General features: G+C 47.7%; 2 protein-coding genes across 4 annotated transcripts; both read left to right on the forward strand.

Annotated features, from left to right (window-relative positions):
- Window positions 1-208: 208 nt before the first annotated feature.
- On the forward strand, window positions 209-14,756 carry PRPF38A (pre-mRNA processing factor 38A). Its single transcript, XM_078867508.1, has 10 exons — window positions 209-392; window positions 2,579-2,738; window positions 3,628-3,749; window positions 4,819-4,904; window positions 7,632-7,757; window positions 8,238-8,347; window positions 9,059-9,085; window positions 10,256-10,350; window positions 13,991-14,039; window positions 14,154-14,756. The coding sequence occupies exons 1-10, from the start codon at window positions 263-265 to the stop codon at window positions 14,191-14,193; spliced, it is 945 nt and encodes a 314-aa protein (XP_078723634.1). The 5' UTR covers window positions 209-262; the 3' UTR covers window positions 14,194-14,756.
- Window positions 14,757-15,960: 1,204 nt separating this feature from the next.
- On the forward strand, window positions 15,961-24,345 carry DPH2 (diphthamide biosynthesis 2). Of its 3 annotated transcripts, none has more exons than XM_078867510.1 (6): window positions 15,961-16,279; window positions 16,639-16,751; window positions 18,340-18,560; window positions 21,287-21,958; window positions 22,605-22,793; window positions 23,768-24,345. In XM_078867510.1, exons 1-6 carry the CDS (start codon window positions 15,977-15,979, stop codon window positions 23,899-23,901), a joined length of 1,632 nt encoding a protein of 543 aa, XP_078723636.1. In that variant the 5' UTR covers window positions 15,961-15,976; the 3' UTR covers window positions 23,902-24,345. The 3 variants fall into 3 exon arrangements, with proteins under 3 accessions (XP_078723636.1, XP_078723635.1, XP_078723637.1); XM_078867509.1 differs by having other exon boundaries at window positions 22,605-22,789; XM_078867511.1 differs by lacking the exon at window positions 15,961-16,279 and adding an exon at window positions 16,317-16,427 and having other exon boundaries at window positions 22,605-22,789.
- Window positions 24,346-25,218: the final 873 nt, after the last annotated feature.

A 25,218-nucleotide genomic window follows, 5' to 3' on the forward strand; every position in this document is an offset into this window, starting at 1 on the left:
AACGAGCTTAGGCCATGATCACATCCCAACGCGTGGGCGTCTCCATTAAGCGCGCAGTCGTTTTTCACCGACCCAACGCGGCGGCTACAGTCCACAATTTATTGGTTGCAACGTCCCCAGACCACAGCTGAGCGTTGCCATAGCGGAACGCGGCCCCCACGTGGTCGGCACGTGCGCGTGACAATCCCATCCACAAATCCCTTCCGGGGTCGTCGGCGCAGCCGCCGGGGTCAGAGGCGGCCGCTTCCGGCTCGAGGCGGCGATGGCGAACCGGACGGTTAAGGACGCGCACAGCATCCGCGGCACCAACCCGCAGTACCTGGTGGAGAAGATCATCCGCACGCGCATCTACGAGTCCAAGTACTGGAAGGAGGAATGCTTCGCGCTCACGGGTGAGGAGCGCGGCGCGCGTTTGACCGTAGCCGGAGCCTCGCTCCTTCCGCGCGCGCCCCGACGCCGCCTGCGGAGTTGCAATGGCGACACGCGGCGGCGGCCTCTGTGCCTCTGTGCCTGGGTGCCTCTGTGCCTGGGTGCCTCTGTGCCTGGGTGCCTCTGTGCCTGGGTGCCTCTGTGCCTGGGTGCCTCTGTGCCTGGGTGCCTCTGTGCCTGGGTGCCTCTGTGCCTGGGTGCCTCTGTGCCTGGGTGCCTCTGTGCCTGGGTGCCTCTGTGCCTGGGTGCCTCTGTGCCTGGGTGCCTCTGTGCCTGGGTGCCTCTGTGCCTGGGTGCCTCTGTGCCTGGGTGCCTCTGTGCCTGGGTGCCTCTGTGCCTGGGTGCCTCTGTGCCTGGGTGCCTCTGTGCCTGGGTGCCTCTGTGCCTGGGTGCCTCTGTGCCTGGGTGCCTCTGTGCCTGGGTGCCTCTGTGCCTGGGTGCCTCTGTGCCTGGGTGCCTCTGTGCCTGGGTGCCTCTGTGCCTGGGTGCCTCTGTGCCTGGGTGCCTCTGTGCCTGGGTGCCTCTGTGCCTGGGTGCCTCTGTGCCTGGGTGCCTCTGTGCCTGGGTGCCTCGGTGCCTGGGTGCCTCTGTGCCTGGGTGCCTCTGTGCCTGGGTGCCTCTGTGCCTGGGTGCCTCTGTGCCTGGGTGCCTCTGTGCCTGGGTGCCTCTGTGCCTGGGTGCCTCTGTGCCTGGGTGCCTCTGTGCCTGGGTGCCTCTGTGCCTGGGTGCCTCTGTGCCTGGGTGCCTCTGTGCCTGGGTGCCTCTGTGCCTGGGTGCCTCTGTGCCTGGGTGCCTCTGTGCCTGGGTGCCTCTGTGCCTGGGTGCCTCTGTGCCTGGGTGCCTCTGTGCCTGGGTGCCTCTGTGCCTGGGTGCCTCTGTGCCTGGGTGCCTCTGTGCCTGGGTGCCTCTGTGCCTGGGTGCCTCTGTGCCTGGGTGCCTCTGTGCCTGGGTGCCTCTGTGCCTGGGTGCCTCTGTGCCTGGGTGCCTCTGTGCCTGGGTGCCTCTGTGCCTGGGTGCCTCTGTGCCTGGGTGCCTCTGTGCCTGGGTGCCTCTGTGCCTGGGTGCCTCTGTGCCTGGGTGCCTCTGTGCCTGGGTGCCTCTGTGCCTGGGTGCCTCTGTGCCTGGGTGCCTCTGTGCCTGGGTGCCTCTGTGCCTGGGTGCCTCTGTGCCTGGGTGCCTCTGTGCCTGGGTGCCTCTGTGCCTGGGTGCCTCGGTGCCTGGGTGCCTCGGTGCCTGGGTGCCTCTGTGCCTGGGTGCCTCTGTGCCTGGGTGCCTCTGTGCCTGGGTGCCTCTGTGCCTGGGTGCCTCTGTGCCTGGGTGCCTCGGTGCCTGGGTGCCTCTGTGCCTGGGTGCCTCTGTGCCTCTGTGCCTGGGTGCCTCTGTGCCTGGGTGCCTCTGTGCCTGGGTGCCTCTGTGCCTGGGTGCCTCTGTGCCTGGGTGCCTCGGTGCCTGGGTGCCTCTGTGCCTGGGTGCCTCGGTGCCTCGGTGCCTCGGTGCCTCTGTGCCTCTGTGCCTGGGTGCCTCTGTGCCTGGGTGCCTCTGTGCCTGGGTGCCTCTGTGCCTGGGTGCCTCGGTGCCTGGGTGCCTCTGTGCCTGGGTGCCTCTGTGCCTCTGTGCCTGGGTGCCTCTGTGCCTGGGTGCCTCTGTGCCTGGGTGCCTCTGTGCCTGGGTGCCTCTGTGCCTGGGTGCCTCTGTGCCTGGGTGCCTCTGTGCCTGGGTGCCTCTGTGCCTGGGTGCCTCTGTGCCTGGGTGCCTCTGTGCCTGGGTGCCTCTGTGCCTGGGTGCCTGGCTGCCTCTGTGCGTTGGGTGCGTTACGAACTTTGCGCACTGGCGAAACGTCGCTTAGGGCCCAACATAGGGTGACGAATAAAAATGAACCGGTCCTGGACCTCACCCCTCGATCGACTCGGCCTTAAATGAGTACTGTAGCAGGTGCGATTTGTAAATATCCCCGCTGAGTGGGGAGACAAAGGCGGCCGGGCCGTGGTGCTGGCCACCCACCCCCTCGTGTGCCGTGCCGGCCTTGAAAGGTGCTCGCCAACAGCATTCGCCCCCAACAGGTTGTTGAGGCATCGTTGCTCTGTGTGCGTGTGTTGTGTTTCTGCTGCGTGTATTCACCCTGGTTGCGCCTCCGCGTGTGTCCCGGCAGCCGAGCTGGTGGTGGACAAGGCGATGGAGCTGCGTTTCGTGGGCGGAGTGTACGGGGGAAACATCAAGCCCACTCCCTTTCTGTGCCTGGTGCTCAAGATGTTGCAGATCCAGCCAGAGAAAGACATCGTGGTTGAGTTCATCCGAAACGAGGACTTCAAGTGAGACATCGCAACAAGTTAACCGTGTAGCGAGGAGCCATAAGAGCAGATGGTGGGAGACTCGGGGCAGATCTGAGGTCTCTGTGTGAGTCTATGGGTCTCCATGTTGGTTATCTATGTGGTCCAAGACCAGATTAGCGGTTAGCGCGCTGCGCTAAAAACCCGGCGAGCCGAGTTCGATTCCCGCTCTCGACCAACAACGGCAGTGACAATTATCTGACCCCGTCCTGGGCCTCCCATAGGTCGACTCAGTCTAAAATGAGTACCTGATGCAGTGTGTAAACATCGCCCACTGGGGAGGCAAAGGCGGCCGGGCGTGGTGCTAGCCATCTACCCCCACGTGTCCCGTGCCGGCCTTAAGAGGTGCTCGCTAACATCACTTGCCCCAACAGTCTGTTAAGGCTATATGGGGGATCTTTCCCTTGTCTAAGACCATATAGCGGGAGGCTGTCAGGGAAGATCTAGCAGCAGCTGTAGGATCTGGCGGAGGGTGGTGGGTGTGGTGGCATCAGCGGCATTGGCCATGATGACAATATTGATCTTGAAGTGCATTTTTTGCGCCTCGCTGCACATTTGGAAACATTGCTCGACTTAGTTTATCGACGAAAGAACAAAGTCTAAACGTCGTGTCCTCTCACCGCTTAGCCTTTCCGCTTATTCCCCTTGCACTGCTCCACCTTGCAATTTCCTCCCTTTCGTTTCTCTCCCCCCTAAGCTCTTACAACAATAATAATAATAACCTTGCTAAATTCAAGAAACTGTGTTAACTATTTATCTATTGTAACTTTAATAAGTGCTGTTTATTACTGGCCGCTTAACATGTGCTCGGCAACAGTTTATATAAAAAAAGCTTCCTAAAATAATTTGTAAATTTAAATGTGTCGCACAGGTATGTGAGGCTTCTGGGAGCCATGTACATGCGGCTGACTGGAACCCCCATGGACTGCTACAAGTATTTGGAGCCACTCTACAACGATTACAGGAAGATCAAACGACAGGCACGGAGCGGTGGTGGGTTTCTCCAACTTGTGGTCAATCCAACGTGAAGCAGGAACAGCGTATTTAATTCATAATACATTTTTTGGGTCAGTTCGCCACGTGAGTAAAATGTGTGTCGTACTCTTCCACCCAACGCAGTCGATTAATAAAAGTTGTCACGCCATGAACAAACGTGTCGGTTTATTACTGCTTAAAGCAGCACATTGGTAGTGTCAGAGAGTGATTTCATAACATTTAACAACTGGGTACGGATGTTTCGCTGGTAGTTACAACCGGCATCATCAGTCGCCAGAATTGTAAAAAATGTCCTCCAGTCTTGGGCTTTAAATAGGTGGTGTGATGTCTTTAATGTGCACCCACAAGGGAGCGATCTGACACAAAAATCAATGATAAATCATAATGTTTGTCATGAAAGCCTACATGTTAAGTTTAGCACTTTGAAAGTTGTAAGTCAACGTGTTGTATTTTACCAAGATGATTATAGACCTGGGGAAAGAGACGATGGGAGGGAAATCTAAATTGGAGCAGTGGGATGGTAAGAAGCAGAAAGAGAAGAAGCATTGTGACCTGCAGTCCAGCAGTTGAACACAGTATTGATGAAACAAATTGGCCATTGAGTCCTCGACATTGGTGGAGGAATCAATAAGTGAAGTTCATGGGAACAGTAACCGTGGTAGCGATAAAATAATGAGTGACAGGGAGGCGGCTGACTCCCGGTGAGCGAGTGACTGGAGTGAATTCGTAAGCACTGGATCATCAGTCGCCCTGAATACTTTACTATGAAAACTATCAAGTGGAGAGAGGTAGGAACTGTGTGCTACTTACTCTTAGGTTTTTTCGGTAAAGTCACGTAGGTAAAAAAAAAAATGTGTGCTAGATCTCAGATATGGCACACCACATTTACAACTTCAGCTTAATGTGTGCTCTGTATGGCAGCATTAATAAATGTTCGAATGTGGAATTGACACCACTGGCTCAGGGCTGTTAACAAGAGATGGGCATTGTTTAATGTGTGGACCACATGTTGGGAACCACTGCCTCTACCCTGTGATGTAACCTTGTCATGTTTGTGCTCCCACAGAATTTGAAATGATCCATGTGGATGAATTCATCGATGAGCTGCTGAGAGAGGAGCGGGTTTGCGACATTATTCTGCCCAGGCTGCAGGTAAGGACGGCTGTGTGTTCCGAGTGTCTTGCAAATTGCATGTGAAGTTCAGTGACCTGGTCCCTAGCATTTTTGACTGCAGATTATCTGTCCTCTTGTCTGGAAAGGGAAACAATTGTGCAAAGTTTCTTAAACCACACCCCCCCCACTCGCTCGTTGATTGGCAGGTTGTGTGGTGGGGTAAAGTGTGGGTACACCTACCTCATGTTTCATTGCTGTACATTGATTTGTTTTGCATTTGTTATTTTGGTGACACTGGTCACTCTTGCAAATGAGTCTCTTCCTGTTTGCTTCAATTTCTCACCTGAATAACATCTGGTAATGCAACAGCTTTTGTTGTGCAAGCCTTACTGCTGATGAGACCCAAAATGTGTAAGCTGGTCCGGAGTTTGCTTACTTAATAAATACTGCTCGATAATGTTGGTCTGGAAAGTCAATAGGCTGATCTAATGTTTGTATTTATTTGGTGAAACAAAATAAACTTGAAATCTCCCAAGAAGTCTGCCCAGTCTGGAAAGAGTAGGCCAAAGTATCCTCTGGAAGGCACAGGTAATTGCAGGGCTGCACTTCGACCTTTTTATGTTATGTTCACATTCTTAAAAATTATATATGAAAACATAAAGGTGTAATAACTCATACTGTTTGGGTCTTTCGGTAAAGTCACGTAGATAGAAAAATAATAAAAAATCACGACGTTTCGATCGCAACACAAGCAATCGTCTTCAGGTGAAACAATACAGCAGGAGAACTGCTGAGGCAGGAGAAATTTCGCGGGAGAGCTGCTGCAGCAAGAGGTTATATAGGTTTGAGAAGGGTGCAACCCAAGTGGGCAAAGCTAGAGATGGAATTTGCATGTAAATGTAAGATCGGAGAGCCTGATTTTCCTCACGACTACCAAAAGACACAAAGTATGAATTCCTGCAGTCACGAAAGCTTTAAGTCAAAATGTAATAACTCAATGAGGCAATAATTATACATGCTTCCAAACTGTTCAGAGTTTTCCTCAGGGTAGTTATCACGTTGTTAACTGTGGTATTAACAGTTAACAATGGCATTTTGACACCAATTATCCTTTCAGAAAAAAAGGATCATGTGGAATGTTTAGCAACTTTTTTTAAGATTAACATCATCATTGCTATGAGAAAAGGCCCATGCTATATGCAATTTGTTTTTTTTATAAACACGGGAACAGTAACCATGGTAGTAGCAATAGAAGAGTGAAAAGGAGGCAACTTACCGCCGGCGAGCGAGTGACCGGAGAATCTAGATTTGAAGCTTTCGTGACTGCAAGGATTCATACTCTTAGTTTTTTTCGGTAAAGTCACGTAGGGTAAAACAATTAATAAAATATATAAAAATGTCTCCTCACAAATAACTCTCGCTACAGTTATTTTGCTGTGCCTTTTTACACCTAATGAGGGAGGCTTGTGTTGCCTCCGAAACGTCGTGATTTAATTTAGTTTTCATTTATTTTATTTTATTAATTGCTTTACCTACGTGACTTTACCGAAAAAACCAAAGAGAATGACCGGAGAGTGTTGCATCATCACTGCCCTTGTAAGGAAAACATTAAATACCTACTCTTGGCATTGTGTGTGGTAGATTTGTATGCTTGTTGTCATCTTCCTATATATAAATGTCAATTTTTGTCTGTCTGTCTATCTGTCTGTGTGTTCACGTGCTTGCGAGGGATTTGGCTCTCAAAAAACGGCGGGGTTTACGTAAAAAAATTGCCAGGTACCACGCCGTAAGCCCCGCGGTTGGCAAGCGCTATTCCTTTTCACGTCCGTCACCTTAAAATTAGTTTCATTAGCAATTTTGTGCGATTTTTAGTTATTTATTTATGTAGTTTTGCCGCCCGCCTCGGGACAAAGCACGCAATTGCGCATGCGCGAAACGCTGACAGGAGTTTCCCCTAGCAACGCACACATGATCGCTAAAAAATTTCATTCGCGTTAACAATGCTTAAAAAATATACACACAACGCTGAGGTTCATTCTTCACAGTCTTATGTCCCCCCCCCCAACCCAATGCATGCAGTTACTGATATAAAGTCCGTAGATATTAATATTATAGCACTTCCATAGCATTAATGCAGCGCGGGTGGGGAGAGCGGCCCAGCCCCCAGCCTGGCAATGTGTCACCTCCTCCGGCTGGGAAATCTAGGCGAAACAGCAGGCTCTGCACGGGACTAGGCCTCACCACGGCAATGTAAAGTACAATTTTATTTAATCTTTTGCTAAGAACTCAGGTTCATTGTTTACTATTATGAAACGAATATTCCATTATTAGGTTGCTAAAAAATATTTCCCTTTTTAGGTGTGTTTTTATGATGCTGTGACGGTGTACTGCCAGTCTGTGCTGTGGCCAGCTGCCTGCTGTTAATGTCCGTGCACTCGGACTCTATTATCTACACTGCTAATTTAATTTTTGCCCATTATGAGTATATGCCAGTCTATAATCAGTTGCCTGCATTTTTACCTCACTCAGTGTACTGCCCAGCCATTCATGTCGACTGTATCCTGCTTTTTCAGCTGCTGACCGTATTGCCAGTTTTTTATGTCGACTGTAGCAATGCATATGTCATTGAGTCGGCGTACTGGCAGTCTATAATCTAGACTGTAGCCTGCTTCTCAACTTACCTGTGCGTACTGCTGCTCTTTAATGTAGACTTATTTCACCTTATTTCTTCAATGCATTTCTCTTGTGGTGGTGGTGGTGGTACAGAAGCGGTTTGTGCTGGAGGTGGTGGAGGAGCTGGAGGTGCGGGTGAGCGCCCTGGAAGAGGATCTGGATGGAGGAGAATCTAGTGATGAAGATGAAGATGATGAAGACCACCATGAAGCTAAGAGGGTGTGCCCCGCTCACTGCACTACACACTGCAGCACACACACACGAAAAAACCCTAGCACAGGCAGAACATTCATGACGACTGCGTGGAGTTTGTCTGGTCTCTCCCCACCCCCCCCCCCCCCGTGTTCTGCATGGGATTCCTCCGGGTTCTCTAGTTTCCTCCTATAGCTAAAGAAATCCACAATGTAACTGGTATTGTCCAAACATCCCAATTATGAAATTTACTTGCAAATTTTTCAATTGGGAAAACACACAGCAGCAACACGACCCTACGCAAACTTGTGACGACCCTCCGTGAGGCTTTCCTGGGTAAACAAGCACAATAATACGTGCTATCAACTCTTGAAGGATTATGAGTCAACCCCCAAACCAAGGATTTGACATCGCAAAACTTCGGATTGCTCGCTGCTCGCTGCAGCGCCGAGCTAGCTGCTTGGCGGGTTGCACCGAGGCGTTGACGCTCACTCCGACGTGTGGCAGGTGGAGGTGGCCCCGCTGCAAGACGTGGAGCGCCGGAAACACCGCGACGCCGAGCGGCCACGACGCACGCCCTCGCCGCGGTTCCGCCGCAGCAAGACCCCTCCACGCAGGTCGCGTGCTGCCCCTACTCTGCACACCCAAACAGGCCACACGCTCTCTCTAATACAGACCCATATAGGTACATGCTCGCTCAAATACAGACCAACATAGGCCACTCTCACTCCAATACAGATCCACATAGGCCACTCTCACTCAAATACAGACCCACAAAGGCCACTCTCACTCAAATACAGACCCACATGGGCCACTCTCACTGCCAACACAGCCGTGTACACGCTCATCGGTTTATGAACTGTCTGTCCACTACAGTTGCCGCCGTTAGCCACCAGCCGGCGCTATTACACTACACGTGTCATTGTGTTTTCAATGCGTATGCGTGTCTGTAGTTAGGGTATGTGTGGGTGTCTTGTGTGTTGGGTGTGGGTGTATACATGCCATTTCATGTTTGCTGTGTGTGTCGATTGAATGTTATTTATAGCACGCATCTCTACATGCTATATTTTACATCATGACCATGATGTTTCTGAATCATAGAAGGTAGTATGTTATAGCAGAAAGTGTACCCTCAATTTCTATTCTTCAAAAATACTGGTGAGAGCTCAGAACTATGGCTGTGTGTCCTTGGTGTATCGATTCATGAAATATCCATATGTGGTGCATTCGTGGCTTGTTGCTCATCAGAGCAGATGTTGGGATTGTGTGGAATTGCATTTGCATGAGTGCTTACACAGAGTACGATGTGTATTTTTGTTTGATTTCAGACGGAGCAGATCACCAAAGAGGAGAAGGTACGTCTCTGTGTGGGCTGCTGCTTGGTGATGTGTCTGCTTCCCGTGGTCTCATGACTGCGTGTAGCGCGAGAGGTAGCATGTGGAGGCCCGATTACTGGAGACAGGGAGTAGAGCGGTCTCCATGAGTCCGGTAACCAAGGGAGAGAGAAGACCTAAGGTCAGATGGTGGGAGAGACTGTTAGAGCAGATCTGGGGCGGTGATCCAGCGGGAGCGCATTCTCCGCTTGTTGCAGAGCTAACGCTGTTCGAATCTGGCAGACTGCCCAGGTTAATACTGCGGTATGCTTTAACCGTAAAAATATTTCACGTCGTATACTTCACAGTAGATCTTTAAGATCACGTGATGCCATTCTAAAATAGACCATTGTGTGCTGCCGTAACGGTTGAAATTTTCCAAATTCGACAATCACACTGAAGATTACTGAATTGGCAACACGGAAATCATGGCCCCCTACTGACAGGCTTAATCCCGCTTTCAGGTTACGTGTCGAGTTGCACAGGGACAAGCTGCCATTAGCTGGTTCCCGAGGCTAAAACGCTGCTTTCTGGGATGTTTTGTTCCGTTATGGGTGCATTCTAAATGCAATAATTATTATTTGAATTATTACTATCGTGGAGGTCACTGTATCTACTGTGCAGCAGGTGAGGGATCTGGTGGAGGGTAGAAAGCATTCGCAATGAGGTCTTCTTGGTATGGTTGATGTTGATGTAGCGCAACAACTATAATTTTACATTGAGGTGGTTAAGCCAGATAATTGTCAGGAGTAGCGGAGAGGATCATGACTGTGATGCTCCCTCCTCCGTATTTGTGAATCGACCAGAGTAGTTCTATGTTCCATGGTTTTGTTCTGTGCGACCACAGTCGCACACCGGAGAGTTTAACATGTTACACGTGTGCATCAAGTATCTGCATCTGCCATGGTTTGTGCGTATTAGGTTTAGGGTTGTAGCCCATATGGTTCGTGGACGATCGAAGCAAGGGAGCTTCTGTGTGGAGTCTGCAATGAGGTATTTGTCGCAGTGGGGTGTGGTGGCATCCACAGCTTTGGCCACGATGACGTACGTTGATCTTGAGTGAAAAGCGGGATCAGGAGAGCAGGCTGCTGCGTGGTTTTGTTGTTGTTGCGATGACGGTGAAGCGGATTTGTTCCCGTGCCGTCCCCGCAGTTTGTCCCCCCGGCGCGAACGGCACCGCAGCAAGAGCCCCCCCCGGCGGCACCGATCGCGTGAGAGGGAACGGCGTCACCGGTCAAAGTCGCCCGGTTCGTCCGCCCCCACTCGCACCACTCCTCGCGCGCACACACTCTTTGATTAGTGGCCACATCACGCATGTGTGTGTGTGGGTCTGGCAGTTGTTGCTTGTAAATATCAGTTTTTTTGGAAGCCTTTGAAATGTCGTTGCCCTGACATTTACGTTAAGTTAAACTTCCCGGGATATGATTATAAGAAGAGTGCCGGTGTCACGGTCCAAATTTTAAAATAACAAGGCAAACTACTCGATTGGTAAAAACCCAGAGATTGTTGCCCCCTACCGTGAAAACTGAGCAGAGGGCCCTCATGAAAAATCGTATTGAGACTCGGTGAGGCTTTTGTGTGTAAACAAGCGGAAGAAATAACACTAGTAATTACTTAATTTTTTAATTTTTTAGAACTTTCGTGACTGCAGGAATTATTATTTGTTTCTTTCGGTTAAGTCACGTCTAAAGATAAAATAATAAATTAAATTAAATAATAGAATACGACGTTTCGATTGCAACACAAGCAATCATCATCAGGTATAATGAAATAGCGACATAAAATCTAACCAGAAAACTATAGACAGACATATTAGCAGACAGATATCACCAAGATACATAGAGAGAGCAACACAGGTAACAGAGAGAGGTGGTCGTCTCTGTGGGGTGACCTTAAATAGACAGAGGAGGGCGGACGCAGAGAGAGGGAGGGGGGTTAGAGAAAAAATTAGCATATCAATGAGTGGACAACAAAACGTGGTGCTGCAAGTGCGATGACACGGCAAGCAAGCCTGAAAATCAGGAGAAGGACACACTAAAATTAAATAACCTAGTAAAATATCGAAATGTAATGTAATACAACACAGAGGGTCGGTCAACACACAATTAACGCATAGCCTGGTTGATTACGTATTTCAAAGATTGCTAAGTTAGAATTTAAGTGTGAACATTCCAAAGAAAGGACACAGGCAGAGAGAGCAAGTAGTCAGAGAGAGAGAAAAAAAGAAGATAAGTTTAAAACTTCCCCGTAGAAGTGGTTCAATCTTAATTTTTTAGAACTTTCGTGACTGCAGGAATTATTATTTCTCTAACCCCCCTCCCTCTCTCTGCGTCCGCCCTCCTCTGTGTCTATTTAAGGTCACCCCACAGAGACGACCACCTCTCTCTGTTACCTGTGTTGCTCTCTCTATGTATCTTGGTGATATCTGTCTGCTAATATGTCTGTCTATAGTTTTCTGGTTAGATTTTATGTCGCTATTTCATTATACCTGATGATGATTGCTTGTGTTGCAATCGAAACGTCGTATTCTATTATTTAATTTAATTTATTATTTTATCTTTAGACGTGACTTAACCGAAAGAAACAAATAATAATTCCTGCAGTCACGAAAGTTCTAAAAAATTAAGATTGAACCACTTCTACGGGGAAGTTTTAAACTTATCTTCTTTTTTTCTCTCTCTCTGACTACTTGCTCTCTCTGCCTGTGTCCTTTCTTTGGAATGTTCACACTTAAATTCTAACTTAGCAATCTTTGAAATACGTAATCAACCAGGCTATGCGTTAATTGTGTGTTGACCGACCCTCTGTGTTGTATTACATTACATTTCGATATTTTACTAGGTTATTTAATTTTAGTGTGTCCTTCTCCTGATTTTCAGGCTTGCTTGCCGTGTCATCGCACTTGCAGCACCACGTTTTGTTGTCCACTCATTGATATGCTAATTTTTTCTCTAACCCCCCTCCCTCTCTCTGCGTCCGCCCTCCTCTGTCTATTTAAGGTCACCCCACAGAGACGACCACCTCTCTCTGTTACCTGTGTTGCTCTCTCTATGTATCTTGGTGATATCTGTCTGCTAATATGTCTGTCTATAGTTTTCTGGTTAGATTTTATGTCGCTATTTCATTATACCTGATGATGATTGCTTGTGTTGCAATCGAAACGTCGTATTCTATTATTTAATTTAATTTATTATTTTATCTTTAGACGTGACTTAACCGAAAGAAACAAATAATAATTCCTGCAGTCACGAAAGTTCTAAAAAATTAAGATTGAACCACTTCTACGGGGAAGTTTTAAACTTATCTTCTTTTTTTCTCTCTCTCTGACTACTTGCTCTCTCTGCCTGTGTCCTTTCTTTGGAATGTTCACACTTAAATTCTAACTTAGCAATCTTTGAAATACGTAATCAACCAGGCTATGCGTTAATTGTGTGTTGACCGACCCTCTGTGTTGTATTACATTACATTTCGATATTTTACTAGGTTATTTAATTTTAGTGTGTCCTCCTGATTTTCAGGCTTGCTTGCCGTGTCATCGCACTTGCAGTACCACGTTTTGTTGTCCACTCATTGATATGCTAATTTTTTCTCTAACCCCCCTCCCTCTCTCTGCGTCCGCCCTCCTCTGTCTATTTAAGGTCACCCCACAGAGACGACCACCTCTCTCTGTTACCTGTGTTGCTCTCTCTATGTATCTTGGTGATATCTGTCTGCTAATATGTCTGTCTATAGTTTTCTGGTTAGATTTTATGTCGCTATTTCATTATACCTGATGATGATTGCTTGTGTTGCAATCGAAACGTCGTATTCTATTATTTAATTTAATTTATTATTTTATCTTTAGACGTGACTTAACCGAAAGAAACAAATAATAATTCCTGCAGTCACGAAAGTTCTAATAAATTAAGATTGAACCACTTCTACGGGGAAGTTTTAAACTTATCTTCTTTTTTTCTCTCTCTGACTACTTGCTCTCTCTGCCTGTGTCCTTTCTTTGGAATGTTCACACTTAAATTCTAACTTAGCAATCTTTGAAATACGTAATCAACCAGGCTATGCGTTAATTGTGTGTTGACCGACCCTCTGTGTTGTATTACATTACATTTCGATATTTTACTAGGTTATTTAATTTTAGTGTGTCCTTCTCCTGATTTTCAGGCTTGCTTGCCGTGTCATCGCACTTGCAGCACCACGTTTTGTTGTCCACTCATTGATATGCTAATTTTTTCTCTAACCCCCCTCCCTCTGTCTGCGTCCGCCCTCCTCTGTCTATTTAAGGTCACCCCACAGAGACGACCACCTCTCTCTGTTACCTGTGTGGCTCTCTCTATGTATCTTGGTGATATCTGTCTGCTAATATGTCTGTCTATAGTTTTCTGGTTAGATTTTATGTCGCTATTTCATTATACCTGATGATGATTGCTTGTGTTGCAATCGAAACGTCGTATTCTATTATTTAATTTAATTTATTATTTTATCTTTAGACGTGACTTAACCGAAAGAAACAAATAATAGTAATTACTTGTTTTTTTTCCATTGACAAATTGAATACATTATTGTAGTGTATGTTAATGATGGTAGCGCTGTCAAATAATGGTGAATACTGAGCCTTGAGAGATTCAGAAGAAGTAATGTTTTATATCCTGCAGCTGACATTATCCACAGGACAACAACCACCATTCATTTTGCCACATAGTGGTATTTATTTGAACTTAACCTTCCGATTGCGAGCCACTCTGTCTACCGCTGATCCACTTGGCCAGGTTTATTATTATTAAGGAACACCTACAATAATGTAATAATGTTGCCATAAACACATTACAATCGCTGCACTTTTGGTCTGATATGACTCCACTTATATTGTTTGTTCCGTTGTTCCTATGCCAGGTCAACATCGCAGCCACCGCCACCGTAGCCACTCGCGCTCACCAGATCGGTGAGGCCTTTTCTCATGTGCTGTGTGACACCGTCAAGTCTGAAAATTAAACGTCAAAGTACTTTCACCAGCCGTTTTGCTACAGTGATGCGCGTTGTGTGTGTGGCGCTGCAGGTCCAAGAGAAAGAGCAAGCGCAGTCACAAGGGGGAGTGACATCGCAACGTCTGTGCTGGGTGCGAGAATCCAGTGCTGGGGGCGGTTCAAGAGACAGACTGCCTGCTGCCCCAGAGTTTTTGGTTTCTCAGCGGTTTTCACGCTGCATTCAACTTACTAACGATTGCATAAAGTGGCACACATGGTTTCATTACAAGTAACTGTCGTACAAAAGCATACGTAGAATGTTTTAAGTGTTTTTTTGTACCTTTCTGACAATGCGGTGAATCGTAATAAACATTTGGATCAACGTGTATGTAGTGAATTTGTCTATTACATCTATCTGAAAGTGTAAAAAGCAGTGAGTTTAATGCAAATCACTGTCCAACATTGCTTAATCTGCAAGTGTGCTTTGGTGCATGTTTAGATTTTAGTTCGTCACTTAATGAATGGAACCTGTCACAATGTAGAATATTTTTGCTTTAAAATTGTGCTTCATAAATAATTTTTTTTACAAAATTAAAATAATGTGATACATTTTAATCCTGTGTGTGAGTTGTCTACAAATTCTGGTAGGATTTGTACAGTTTGTATTCATCCTAACAATGAGCAAGCAAATGGTAATTGACTAAATCTTGTTTAATAAAAAAAGTTAACTGAGTAATGGGTCCCTTAACTTTTTGTTTTAACAGTTTGATAAAATGTGAAGAGCCAGCCACTAGTCTCCACGTCTCTGCTGTATAAACATAACCTGTGTTGCCGGAATATTTCATATCTAGCCCTGGCTGTCTTGAGGGTCGTATTTTACTCCACTTTTTTCCCTTGAAAACCTCGGCCAGTCTCTAAACTTTCCAGAAGCGTCTTGCCAGCTTTTCGCAGCGTCGGGCGATATTGCAATGTGTTGCTCAATTCGAATTTATGCCAAGATGCCGACGCATAATGGCCTGCTACTCTTCTTCTTGGAATGGCATAACGGGAAGGGGCACGTGGCGAGAAAGGATTTATGGGACGATGGCCAAGATAATAATGGAAGTGGCAGTTGAAGGAATGAGGACATTTGCTGAGAAAATGGAGCGATGAAATCAGTTGTGTGCACAGATGCTGTGTCCGTTACAGGCAGATCTTGCTTAGCGTGACGCCGTAGAATGCTGATTTGTTATTGCGCTCTGCCCTGGACAATTTTCTTTTACGATATCTAAACTGCTTGCCAGTGACAACACGCAGCAGCATCGGCGAAGGAAATGTACTCGCCCCTGTCATTCGCTCAGCCAATGAGAGCGACATATGCTCTTAAGCCGCCCCCACCACCTGCGATTCGATTATCACGACTCGTGAAAACGATACCATTTTTGAGGAATCGGTGTTTTTTTTTCAATGGTAGGAAAGTGCGTTTAGCCAGGCGATAACTCAGGAGACCAGGGATAGAGTCGCCAGCTCCAAAAAAAACCTCACCACAGACATTTAGACTGAGGGCATCATGAGGCCCCTTCGTTGAGCTATGTGGCCAGGTCGCTTCTGAAAAAGAGCTATATGGCTCAATGGGCCTTGCCTGGTAAAATAATGTGTTTGTTCAAATTAAACAAGTTCAGAACCATGAATATAAGAGATGCAGGAGAGTTGAAGACATCAGCAGGGGTTGTCATCTGGGTCAACTTTCCAATACCATGGGAATTTCCACCATTGGCTCGGCTATAAACAGATGACCACAGCCTCGTGCTCATTTGAGCAGGAAACAGCTGCTCAAGTGTGCAGTGGGGGGGGGGCGTTGTGATGCTCCATGGCTAATGATGTTGATGATGGAGCAAGGAGGTGGAGATTGAGCGAGCAGGAGCCAGGCTTTGTGATGCCCTCTGTGGACACCAGGTGGCAGCAGCAGCAGCCCGAAGAGTCGCGCTGCCCCGGGTCAGAGCGAGGGGTCTCGTGTTTGTGTCTGCGAGACTCGAAGGGGACCTTGGACACTTCGGGCATCTTGGTAGTCCAGGGGACCATGTCGGCCTTCAGTAGCGACACGAGCGAGGCGCTGCTCCGAGGCGGTAAGGGGGGGCAGGCGGCGGCTCTGGCGCCTCCGACGGCCCCGGAGGAGCTGCGCCGCGTGTTCGAGATGGAGCGCAGCGCGGCCTTCGTGCGACTCCACAGCCTGCGCACGGTAGCCGCGGGGGCGATGTGGGGTGGTGGTGGTGGTGGCGGGTGATGTTTGGTGGGTAACGCGGTGATGTGGATGCTGCGGCGAGGGTGGTGGGAGAGGAGAGCTGTAGGGAGGTGGAGTTCGTGCGGTGCGGGTGACTGAATTAGAGGTGACGAAGCGAGGGTGATGTGTGGGGATGACCACGTGGCGGGTGAGATGTGTGTTATGGTGTGGTGAGGTGGTGACGAGGTGTGGTGGGCAACGTGGTCAGGCTGACGAGGTGTGATGTGGTGGATGACGAGGTGGGGGTGACGAGGTGTGATGTGGTGTGGAGGGTGACGAGGTGTGGTGACTAGGTGGGTAACGTGGTGACGATGCAGGTTGCGCTGCAGTTCCCGGACGCAATGTTGGGGGACGCGGCGCGGGTGGTGTGGGCGCTGGAGGAGGAGAGCGGCGCGCTCTGCTTCGTCCTCGGCGACTCCACCTACGGCAGGTGCCGTCACTCAGCTGCACTGTACACGCACTGCGCACACTAAATAGTTGCACTGGACAAAGAACCGTCCCTAGGGTCACGGCGAATCGGGGCCCCGGGCCCCGCGCTTTGGGGGGCCCCGCGAGCTTTGGTATGGGGACCTCCAGGCGACGCTTTTCTACCCTCCACTGTTGTTGGAGGACGACTGCCTCAGTGCACAGTAGCAGCGTCCTCCACTAGCCTCCTCCATAGAGGCCGATCTTGACACTGCTGGTACCAATCATCGGCAAGTCCACTCAGCTTCACATCCTCCCATACCGCATGAGTACATCTCTTCTCCAGCCCATGCTTGGGCATCCGGTTGCTGGGCATGCGGGTTACATGATCCACCCAACGCAACCTTGCCTGCCGGACGACCTCACTGATGGGAATGTGTCCAGATCTTTCAAGGATTTGTGAGTTCACAACCCAGAATGGATCGTAGACAGGCCAGCCTGAAAGTTTCAAACCGGCGTCCATGTTCCATTAGAGGGGTCCACATTTCGCAAGCAAAGAGCAGGGATAGCTTGACTGTGACTTCGTGTGGAGTGACAGCAATAGGCAGTCACATAAATGTGTAATGCGGGCGTAAATGGCCTCGCGGATATGACGTCACGGGGGGAGGGGTTAGGTCACGTGAGAGAGAGGGGTGAGGTCTTAAGGGAGAGAAACCGGAAGAGACGAGAGAGAGTTGGGCATAGAGACAGAGAGAGGCCACGCAGGGCGGAGGTTGGAGAGTGGCGAGATCGCCACACAGTAAGACTCGGCACCGTCGGCCAGCGGTGACCGAGCACGGAGGAACGGGGAGCAGCGGTGGAGCTGCAGTGAGAGCAGCCGGAGGACTGCACAAGGGGAACCTGCAGCGGAGCTGCATCGGAGTGGAGAAAGGCTACGGGAGCGACGGCAGCTGTCGAGCTGCCAAGCGGGGAGGCTCTGAGCGAGGGCCGTGTGGGACAAGTGTAAAGAACCCAATAAAGGACAACGGAGACAGACGCAGTGAAAGAGTCCTTTATTACAAATGTATTATGTTCCTCGACTGATTCGCAGTAAGATCTTTGCCGCCAAACTGGAACTTGTCATAAGCACACTACCTAAGTATGGGAACTTCTCAATTTTATCCACAACTGTGCCACCTATCATCGGAAGTTGAAGGGTTGGCGTGTATGATGACAAAATACTCAAGCAGTTTGTTTTTGAAGGGCTGATGGTAAGTGGCAAGCTCTAGGTTCAACAGTAGTCTCCAACTCCTCAGAGAGACAACACCAATTACCAGATCATCAGCATCCATTACATGGTTGACCGCCATCACTTGATCACACCCACACACACTACATAACACCACACACTCTGCAAACTAAATATATAATACTGATACGCAAATTACGTTATTTCCCCCCCCTTTGATTACTTATTTGAATTTTCCTATGACACTACTTACTCTCGGCCTCATTCACCGTTCCTGACAGCGCCGTGGCTGACGCCGTACAGTGTGAACGCGTCATACGAGCGCAGGTGGTGGAGCGATTCTGTAGTTCCCCTGCCTCATGCCGAGCGTCGTCTCCCCCGGCAGCTGCTGCGTGGACGAGGTGGCGGCTCAGCACGCCGGGGCAGAGGGCCTCATCCACTATGGCCACGCCTGCCTCAGCCCCGCGCGCCTCCTCCCCGTGCTGCGCGTGTTTGGCCGCCGGGAGTGCGACGCGTCGCGGTGCCTCGCGGCGTTCCGCGGCGTCTTCCCGTCCACGGCGCAGCGGGTGGTGGTGCTGGCCGACGTGCAGTACGAGCACACCCTGGGTAGGCCTCGCCTCTGGCGTCCTGTCATCGGTGATCGCGGCCTGGCCCTCTCAGGTCATAAGTCAAAGCGATTTTCTGCTCCAAATGAGCATTGAGTGCGAGCCTCCAATTAACATCCCTGCGCTGGTGATGAAATCCGTATTCATCTGGCAGGGGACAAGTTTGTCCATAGGACAACCGTCGTTGACTTTCCCACGGAAGTGGCACTCATATTATCAACTCTGGAGGGATGGTTTATTGGACATCTGTGAGAAAGAGCTTCATAGCTTATCGGATTCCTGTCTAAATACATTTTCTGATTCTGATATGCTGGATCACTCCCAACCAGAATTTAAACTGGCAACCTTCTGATTGTGAGTCACTCGCTGTACCATCGAGCCGCCCGGCTAGTATTATTAAGGGACGCCTACAATCATAAGCCTCACTGAGCCTCAACACTTTTTTTCAAGAGGGCCCTGACAAGGTTTGCAGTAGGGGGTGATGAATCGCTACGTGTATCCCAAGCAAGTAATTTGCAGCATAATTTTGTTTTCAAATTTGACATTTTGAACATGATTCTATAACACGGGATCTCTAAAGTTTGTTTTTGCTGAACCAGATGAGAACTCAAGAGATCAAGGGTAGTCTCAGTTGCAAGAGTGACCTGAGTTACCAAAATGACAAAAGTGAAATAAAAGAAAGCATTGAAGCAAATAGAAACAAGAACAAAAAAAAGGAGCATCACATGAGAAATGGAAAATATATTGAAATGCAACATTAGGAATTCAACAGATATAGGGTGACTTTAGTTCAATAGTGATTTGTAAATAGACCAGGATACAAGAAATCAGATGTAGTTGCAGGTTAAGTTATCATAAGGAATCGATAGTTCAGTATGAATTTGTGATTCAGATGGTGCGAGAGTAACAGGATAGAGTTGAGGCGATGGGTTTCCAGATGTTGGGGGCATTCAGAGAATGAGAACCACGTGCGTTCTGTGTCCTTTGTACAATGCACTTTAGTGCTGTGGGGCACCTTAAGATTTTGAGGGTTTAGGTCCTGAATTAACACTGCATCGGTAAGGACTGAGTGTGTATGCGTTAACGATGACCTTGGCCCAATGAATCTCCATTTAAGTTGAAAGAGGTGATATTGGAGGAAATGTTATTTAATTCGATGCATGGATGATTCCATTACAAGGGGAGAGATAGGTGGTGCGTGAAAACAGCAGCAACAAAGACAAAGGCAAAAAAACCCATAAGTATTGCAAAGACCGAGAACAGAGTCCTTCAGGATTATTGTACAACTAGATCACACTGGTGAGTGAAGTAGTTTGTTTTCCCCCCAACTGGACATCTGTGAAAAATATCTTTATAGCTTATTGGATTGTACATATGTTGAACTTCTTTCACACCGTATGTAGCCAACCGCGCTAATTGGAGGTGCGAATTCCTCCAGTATAAATAAAAATTATGATTCTCTATACATACATTGGTATATCGGCAGGTCACTTGTGGGTGGATTTTGTAACAAAGAGTAAGGTGAAATAAAAGATAAGAGTTTCAGAAATACAAAGTCAGTTGCAGAGGTTGATTTGTATCTGATGTCAGCATAGTCTATGAGAGGCATGGAGGCAGCAGCTCCCATATGTTTCTATGTAGAAGATGAATAACAGAATTTGTTTATATACAAAGTCCCCTTTATATTAAAATTATTAAAAATTTGCATCGTGAGGTTTAAAGTTGAGATGGGAATCGAGCCAAATCTCAAGATATTTTTACGAGGAAACATTTTCAGTTGTTGTGCTGCGGAGAGTGGTGATGGAGAAAGCGCGATGTCTCCGGCTGTCAGAGTTGGGGCTCATAACGGTCAAACATTGTCTTGTGTTAGCGTTCAGTTGGGGATTCAAAGCTATCCAGTTGTTTTGCATGGTTGTATAAAGTCCTCTTGTAATTGTGGTTGTGCATTATCTAGTGAAAATCCTGGGGTATTGAGAATAAAGTGGAACTGTAGAAAGAGATAGATTGATACTATATAATTTATATAGTTGAGAATAGAATGGAAGCATGCACAGAACCCCATGGAACATATTTGCAAGCGAAGCAGATGGCACCTAGTATTTTATTGTCAATACACTTGTAGTATTAGCCAGGGTGGTCTTCCGGATTTGAACCACGATCCGCTAAAACTAGCGGGGAATGCGTACCGTTCGCATGATGTCGACGCCCAAATGTCTTAACTTTATTCTGCTAAGGAGTGGCATTTTTATGCAATTTTATTTTACGTTCTCATCTGTCCTATTGTTGACGTATATGTTTTTATAAACAGTGGATTAAATAGGTAAAGACGCAGCCCTGAAATTACTTGATAACACCAATGCTGGCAGAAGAATATCCACTTGAGTGAACGCTAAAGAGTATTTGGCCTACTCTTCCACGCTGACCAGACGTGTTGGAAGAGGTAGGCATACCCACACTTTCCCCCATGGCACCAACTGTAGAACTGAATTATACTGCTGGGTGCACAGATGTCAGAGGGTTTAATAAACTTGCCGCATTGTTTAAATTGCTGCGCTGGATAAGGAATAGAACCAGCAATCTCTCGATTCTAAGTCTAGTGTGCCAACCGTTAAACCACGACAGCCTTAAATATTGAGTATCAATGCAATTGCTGTTTAAACTTCATAACTGACCATGTTTGCAAAATGATCCGTGTGCCATATTAATAGTCAACGTGTGTTCATACAGATGATCTGGAGAACATCCTTGGTCCAGAGTACCCTCATGTGCGGTTTGCTCGAGTCGAGTCTCAACCTGCGGATCAAACCCCGGAAGACGTGCCGCCGGCTGAGAACCCGTGTCGCACGGACGGCACCGAGCGTGCATTTGGCCGCCTGCTGCTGGTGGAAGCTGGCTCTCGGCTGGAGGATTACAGCGTTTTCTACATTGGCAGGGAGAGCATCACCCTGACTAATTTCATGATGAGCTGGAGCAATTGTGAGTTTTTTACGTACGACCCAGAGAGCGGAGAAAGCCAGAGGGCTTCGGCCAACACAAGCCGCCTGGTGAAGCGGAGGTACTACCTGGTGGAGCGGGCAAGAGACGCCGGCTTCGTCGGGATTTTGGTGGGCACCCTGGGCGTCGCTGGATTTTTGGAAATCATCGAGCAGCTTAAGCGTGCGTTGGCACGCGCTGGCAAGCGCTGGCAGGTGTTCGTCGTGGGCAAGCCCAACCCCGCCAAGCTCGCCAACTTTCCAGAGATAGACGTGTTCGTTCTGGTCGCGTGCCCCGAGAACTCGTTGCTGGACTGCGCGGAATTTTACCAGCCGATAGTGACACCCTTTGAAATGGAGGTGGCCTGCAACCGGCAGCGCCCGTGGACTGGAAGCTTCGTCTCAGACTTCAGGGAGCTGCTCCCAGGTTTGATGCCATTTTAGACTCGTAGGCCGGTAGTTGTGAAGACACGTGATGCGTTTTAGATGTGGTGTAGCCGTTTTGTGTTTTGCCAGATGTTGAGTCAGACATTCACTTTTGTTCCAGTCTTGTAATTGGAATATATTTCTACATATTTGTGATTTTGGCCTGGTTTTTTTGACAGCTTGGACAACTACATCAACTGACCTGAAGAATTACAAAATAAATAAGCATGTAAAATGCTTTCTTGTCATATCTCCACGTAACAATGCAAGGATTTTTTTGCCCATCTCATTGGCCACATGGCTTTCAGGAAGTGCATAATTTCAGGAGATATTGGTTTGATACAAGCAACCTCTTGACCAGTTCTGAAATCTAGTGTCTCAAGCAATGCTGGTGAACTGCCAGATGTTGATATGCAAGGAACCTCTCTTGTTCGACATGGGACCTAGTTTGACGAAAAACTATATTATACAAATCAGAAAACAATCACGCTACGATTATGCATATCATTTGTTGACTATGCAAAGGAACATGACTTAATTATAATTAATACAGTCATGTAATCTCTTGACAAAGCGACGCCTAAATAAAAACAGTATGTGGGTCTGAACGTCACAGACATTTTACGACAAATAACTTCTGCTTGCAGGTTACCCACATCACGTGCCACTGCCAGAATCGCAAGAGGAGGAGGAGGGAACGGAGGGAGACGTGTCTCTAATCACTGGAGCAATAAGGTGTCAATCGCGGGGGGTAGAGAACCCCACGGACGTGGGACCCACCGATGCCCTGCTCGTCCGAGGTCACAACCTGCAAGTGGCGTCCAGCCAATCGGCAGGTACAATTCTGCACAAATGAAAAATGCAGATACAGTGGTACCTCGGTATACGTCGTTAATTCGTTCCAGAAGGTAGGACTTATACCGAAAATGACGTATACCAAACGAATTTTTTCCATAAGAAATCTAGGGAAAGGAAATAATCCATTCCAGAGTATAACAAATTATATTTTATATGGCATATTATACATTAATGGGGTTGTATAAAATAATTTAGACACTACTTATCACTAAAATGCATACACAAATTAAAATACATGCATAAATAAATTCAAATAAATTGAAATAAAAATATAATTTAACATCACTTTACCTTACTGAGAGGAGTTGATAGCCTATTAGGATGGTGGTGAGGAAGGGGAGGAGGAGGAGATGTTATTTTTTGGAAGGAGAGTCCCCTTCCATTAAAACTTCAGGAAGGTGAAATTCTGGGTTTTTTTCTCTTTCTCTTGTCTGTCTTTTTTCTTGACTTGGACCTGGTTGAGGCTCACCAGGTTTGAGTTTTACTAAAAACTTGTCCATTGAAGTTTGTTTTTGCCTTTATATAAGAATGTTCCTGAAGTATGACATTGTCTGGTCATTCCACACAATACTGTTCCGGCTTGTTAGAGCTTGTTAGAGCTTGTTAGAGCCGTAACAGTATTGTGTACGCGGGTACTGTACACGGTGACTCATCCCGACCCATACAAGTTCTAGCAAGCGCGTTGTATCCCAAGCAAGACGTCGTATCCCAAGACATTTTTTTCTCGTCAAAACACAACGTATATCAACTTCGATGTATTCCAAAGCGGTCGTATACCGAGGTATGACTGTATGGGAAATATTTTATCTTGCTGCTCCAGGAGGGATTTTGTTGGTCGTGATAGCTACCCCACTGCTACCTCTTGTCCTCACCCACCACTACTGCTGCTGCTGTGTCTGATTATTTCTTCAGTAATGAAGGTTCTTTGACTGACTGTGTGTGCGGTGCGCAGCTGGTTACCTGGCTGCCCGTGACTGGCAGGGCCTGGACCCGCGTCTTGGTCAGACGCGCGTGTCGTGTGTACAGCAGGGGCGCCGGGGTGTCGCCATCGCGTACGAAGACGAACACAAGAGCGCAGCGACGTAGCAGCACGCGCCACGATGAGGCGGTGTCCGCCATGGCGTGACAGCGTGCACCACGATGTAGCGGCTCGCACCACGACATGGCAGCGTGTGCCACGACTACATGAGACGCACCCTGCCCTCGCCGCACGACAACGTCAAATGTGCCACTGCCTTGGAAAGCAACATTTTACACATCCCATCAGCGACGCGGCCTGCTGGGAGGGCATAATGTGTATGCATAAAAACGTACTTTTATTTTGCATGCGGACGGGCGGATTTGTGAAGACGGTGTATAGTCTGCTCTCTTGAAGCTGAAATGCTCATAAAATATTGCAGGGTTGTTGCAATGGCAGTAAACATAAACGATTAATTTTTTTAATCGTGAAACTAAATCGCCTAATTAAATTGTTTTCAAAGATGAAAACTTTCGTAATTTTGCGTGGAATAAAGCGATGCTGAACACAAAGCTAATGTGCGATGTACTTTTGAGGCAGTCCTGTATAAATTGTACATTAAAAAGTAAGATCCCTTACACACCCATGCAATTATCTTCTAGAAAAACAACCCTAATCTATTTATGCTAAATATGCAATTTAATTTAACGAAAATATACATGTAAATATTGGTATTCATTTTACATTCTATAAAAATGGCATATCTTTGAAAAATTTGGTAAATTATTGATGAACGGTATTCCACTTAAAATTTAGATTGGACCTCCCCTAGATCCACTCAGCCTTAGATGAGTGCCTGATGCATGGTGTGTAAACATCAGCATGGGCGAGACAAAGGTGGTTGACAATTGTTCTGGCCACAACTCTTCTCAATTGCTGACCTGGCCTTCATAGGTGCTTGCTGACCATACTTGCCTCTACAGCCTGTGTACACACATGCGCTGATTTCATTACTTCAACTTCCTGTTGGACTTCTCCTGGGATGCTTTCCATTCCCTGGCCCAAGCCCACTTACAGAAAAGAGAAGTGTTACTGTCTCTATGCCTCTTTGTCTCTGTCTTCGTGTCGACGTAATTATGTCTGTTTTCTGCCTGTATCTGTCTCTGCTTCTCTGTACTGTATGTGTCTGTCACGGGCGAGCCTACCATAAACCTGGGACTCGCAGCTTCTCATATCTCGCTTGCATGTTCCCACGACCCCTTCATTCTTTAATTTCTAAGAAGAGCCACTCCTGGTTGACTGTTTTCTGCCCTGAGTGGAGGACTGTCTATCCCTCATGGTGAGTGGAGACAGAACCAGTCCACCAGACGTATTCCATAGAGGTCCGGTCAGTACCGGTCCAGCTCCCAACTGAGGAATGGCAGCCTCTCCTCTGCAGTGAGCAG

Source organism: Lampetra fluviatilis, chromosome 24 (genome assembly GCF_964198595.1).
Source record: "Lampetra fluviatilis chromosome 24, kcLamFluv1.1, whole genome shotgun sequence".
In the NCBI taxonomy this organism is placed as follows: Eukaryota; Metazoa; Chordata; class Hyperoartia; order Petromyzontiformes; family Petromyzontidae; genus Lampetra; species Lampetra fluviatilis.

Bases quoted from the DNA above. Each gene is read 5' to 3' on its own strand.
- PRPF38A (XM_078867508.1), top strand. From the start codon at position 263: ATGGCGAACCGGACGGTTAAGGACGCGCACAGCATCCGCGGCACCAAC. The intron at 3,750-4,818 runs GTGGGTTTCTCC...GTGCTCCCACAG, and splicing joins ACGACAGGCACGGAGCGGTG to AATTTGAAATGATCCATGTG. The intron at 10,351-13,990 runs GTTCGTCCGCCC...TTCCTATGCCAG, and splicing joins TCACCGGTCAAAGTCGCCCG to GTCAACATCGCAGCCACCGC.
- DPH2 (XM_078867509.1), top strand. From the start codon at position 15,977: ATGCCCTCTGTGGACACCAGGTGGCAGCAGCAGCAGCCCGAAGAGTCG. The intron at 21,959-22,604 runs GTTTGATGCCAT...TTCTGCTTGCAG, and splicing joins CTTCAGGGAGCTGCTCCCAG to GTTACCCACATCACGTGCCA. The intron at 22,790-23,767 runs GCAGGTACAATT...TGCGGTGCGCAG, and splicing joins AAGTGGCGTCCAGCCAATCG to CTGGTTACCTGGCTGCCCGT.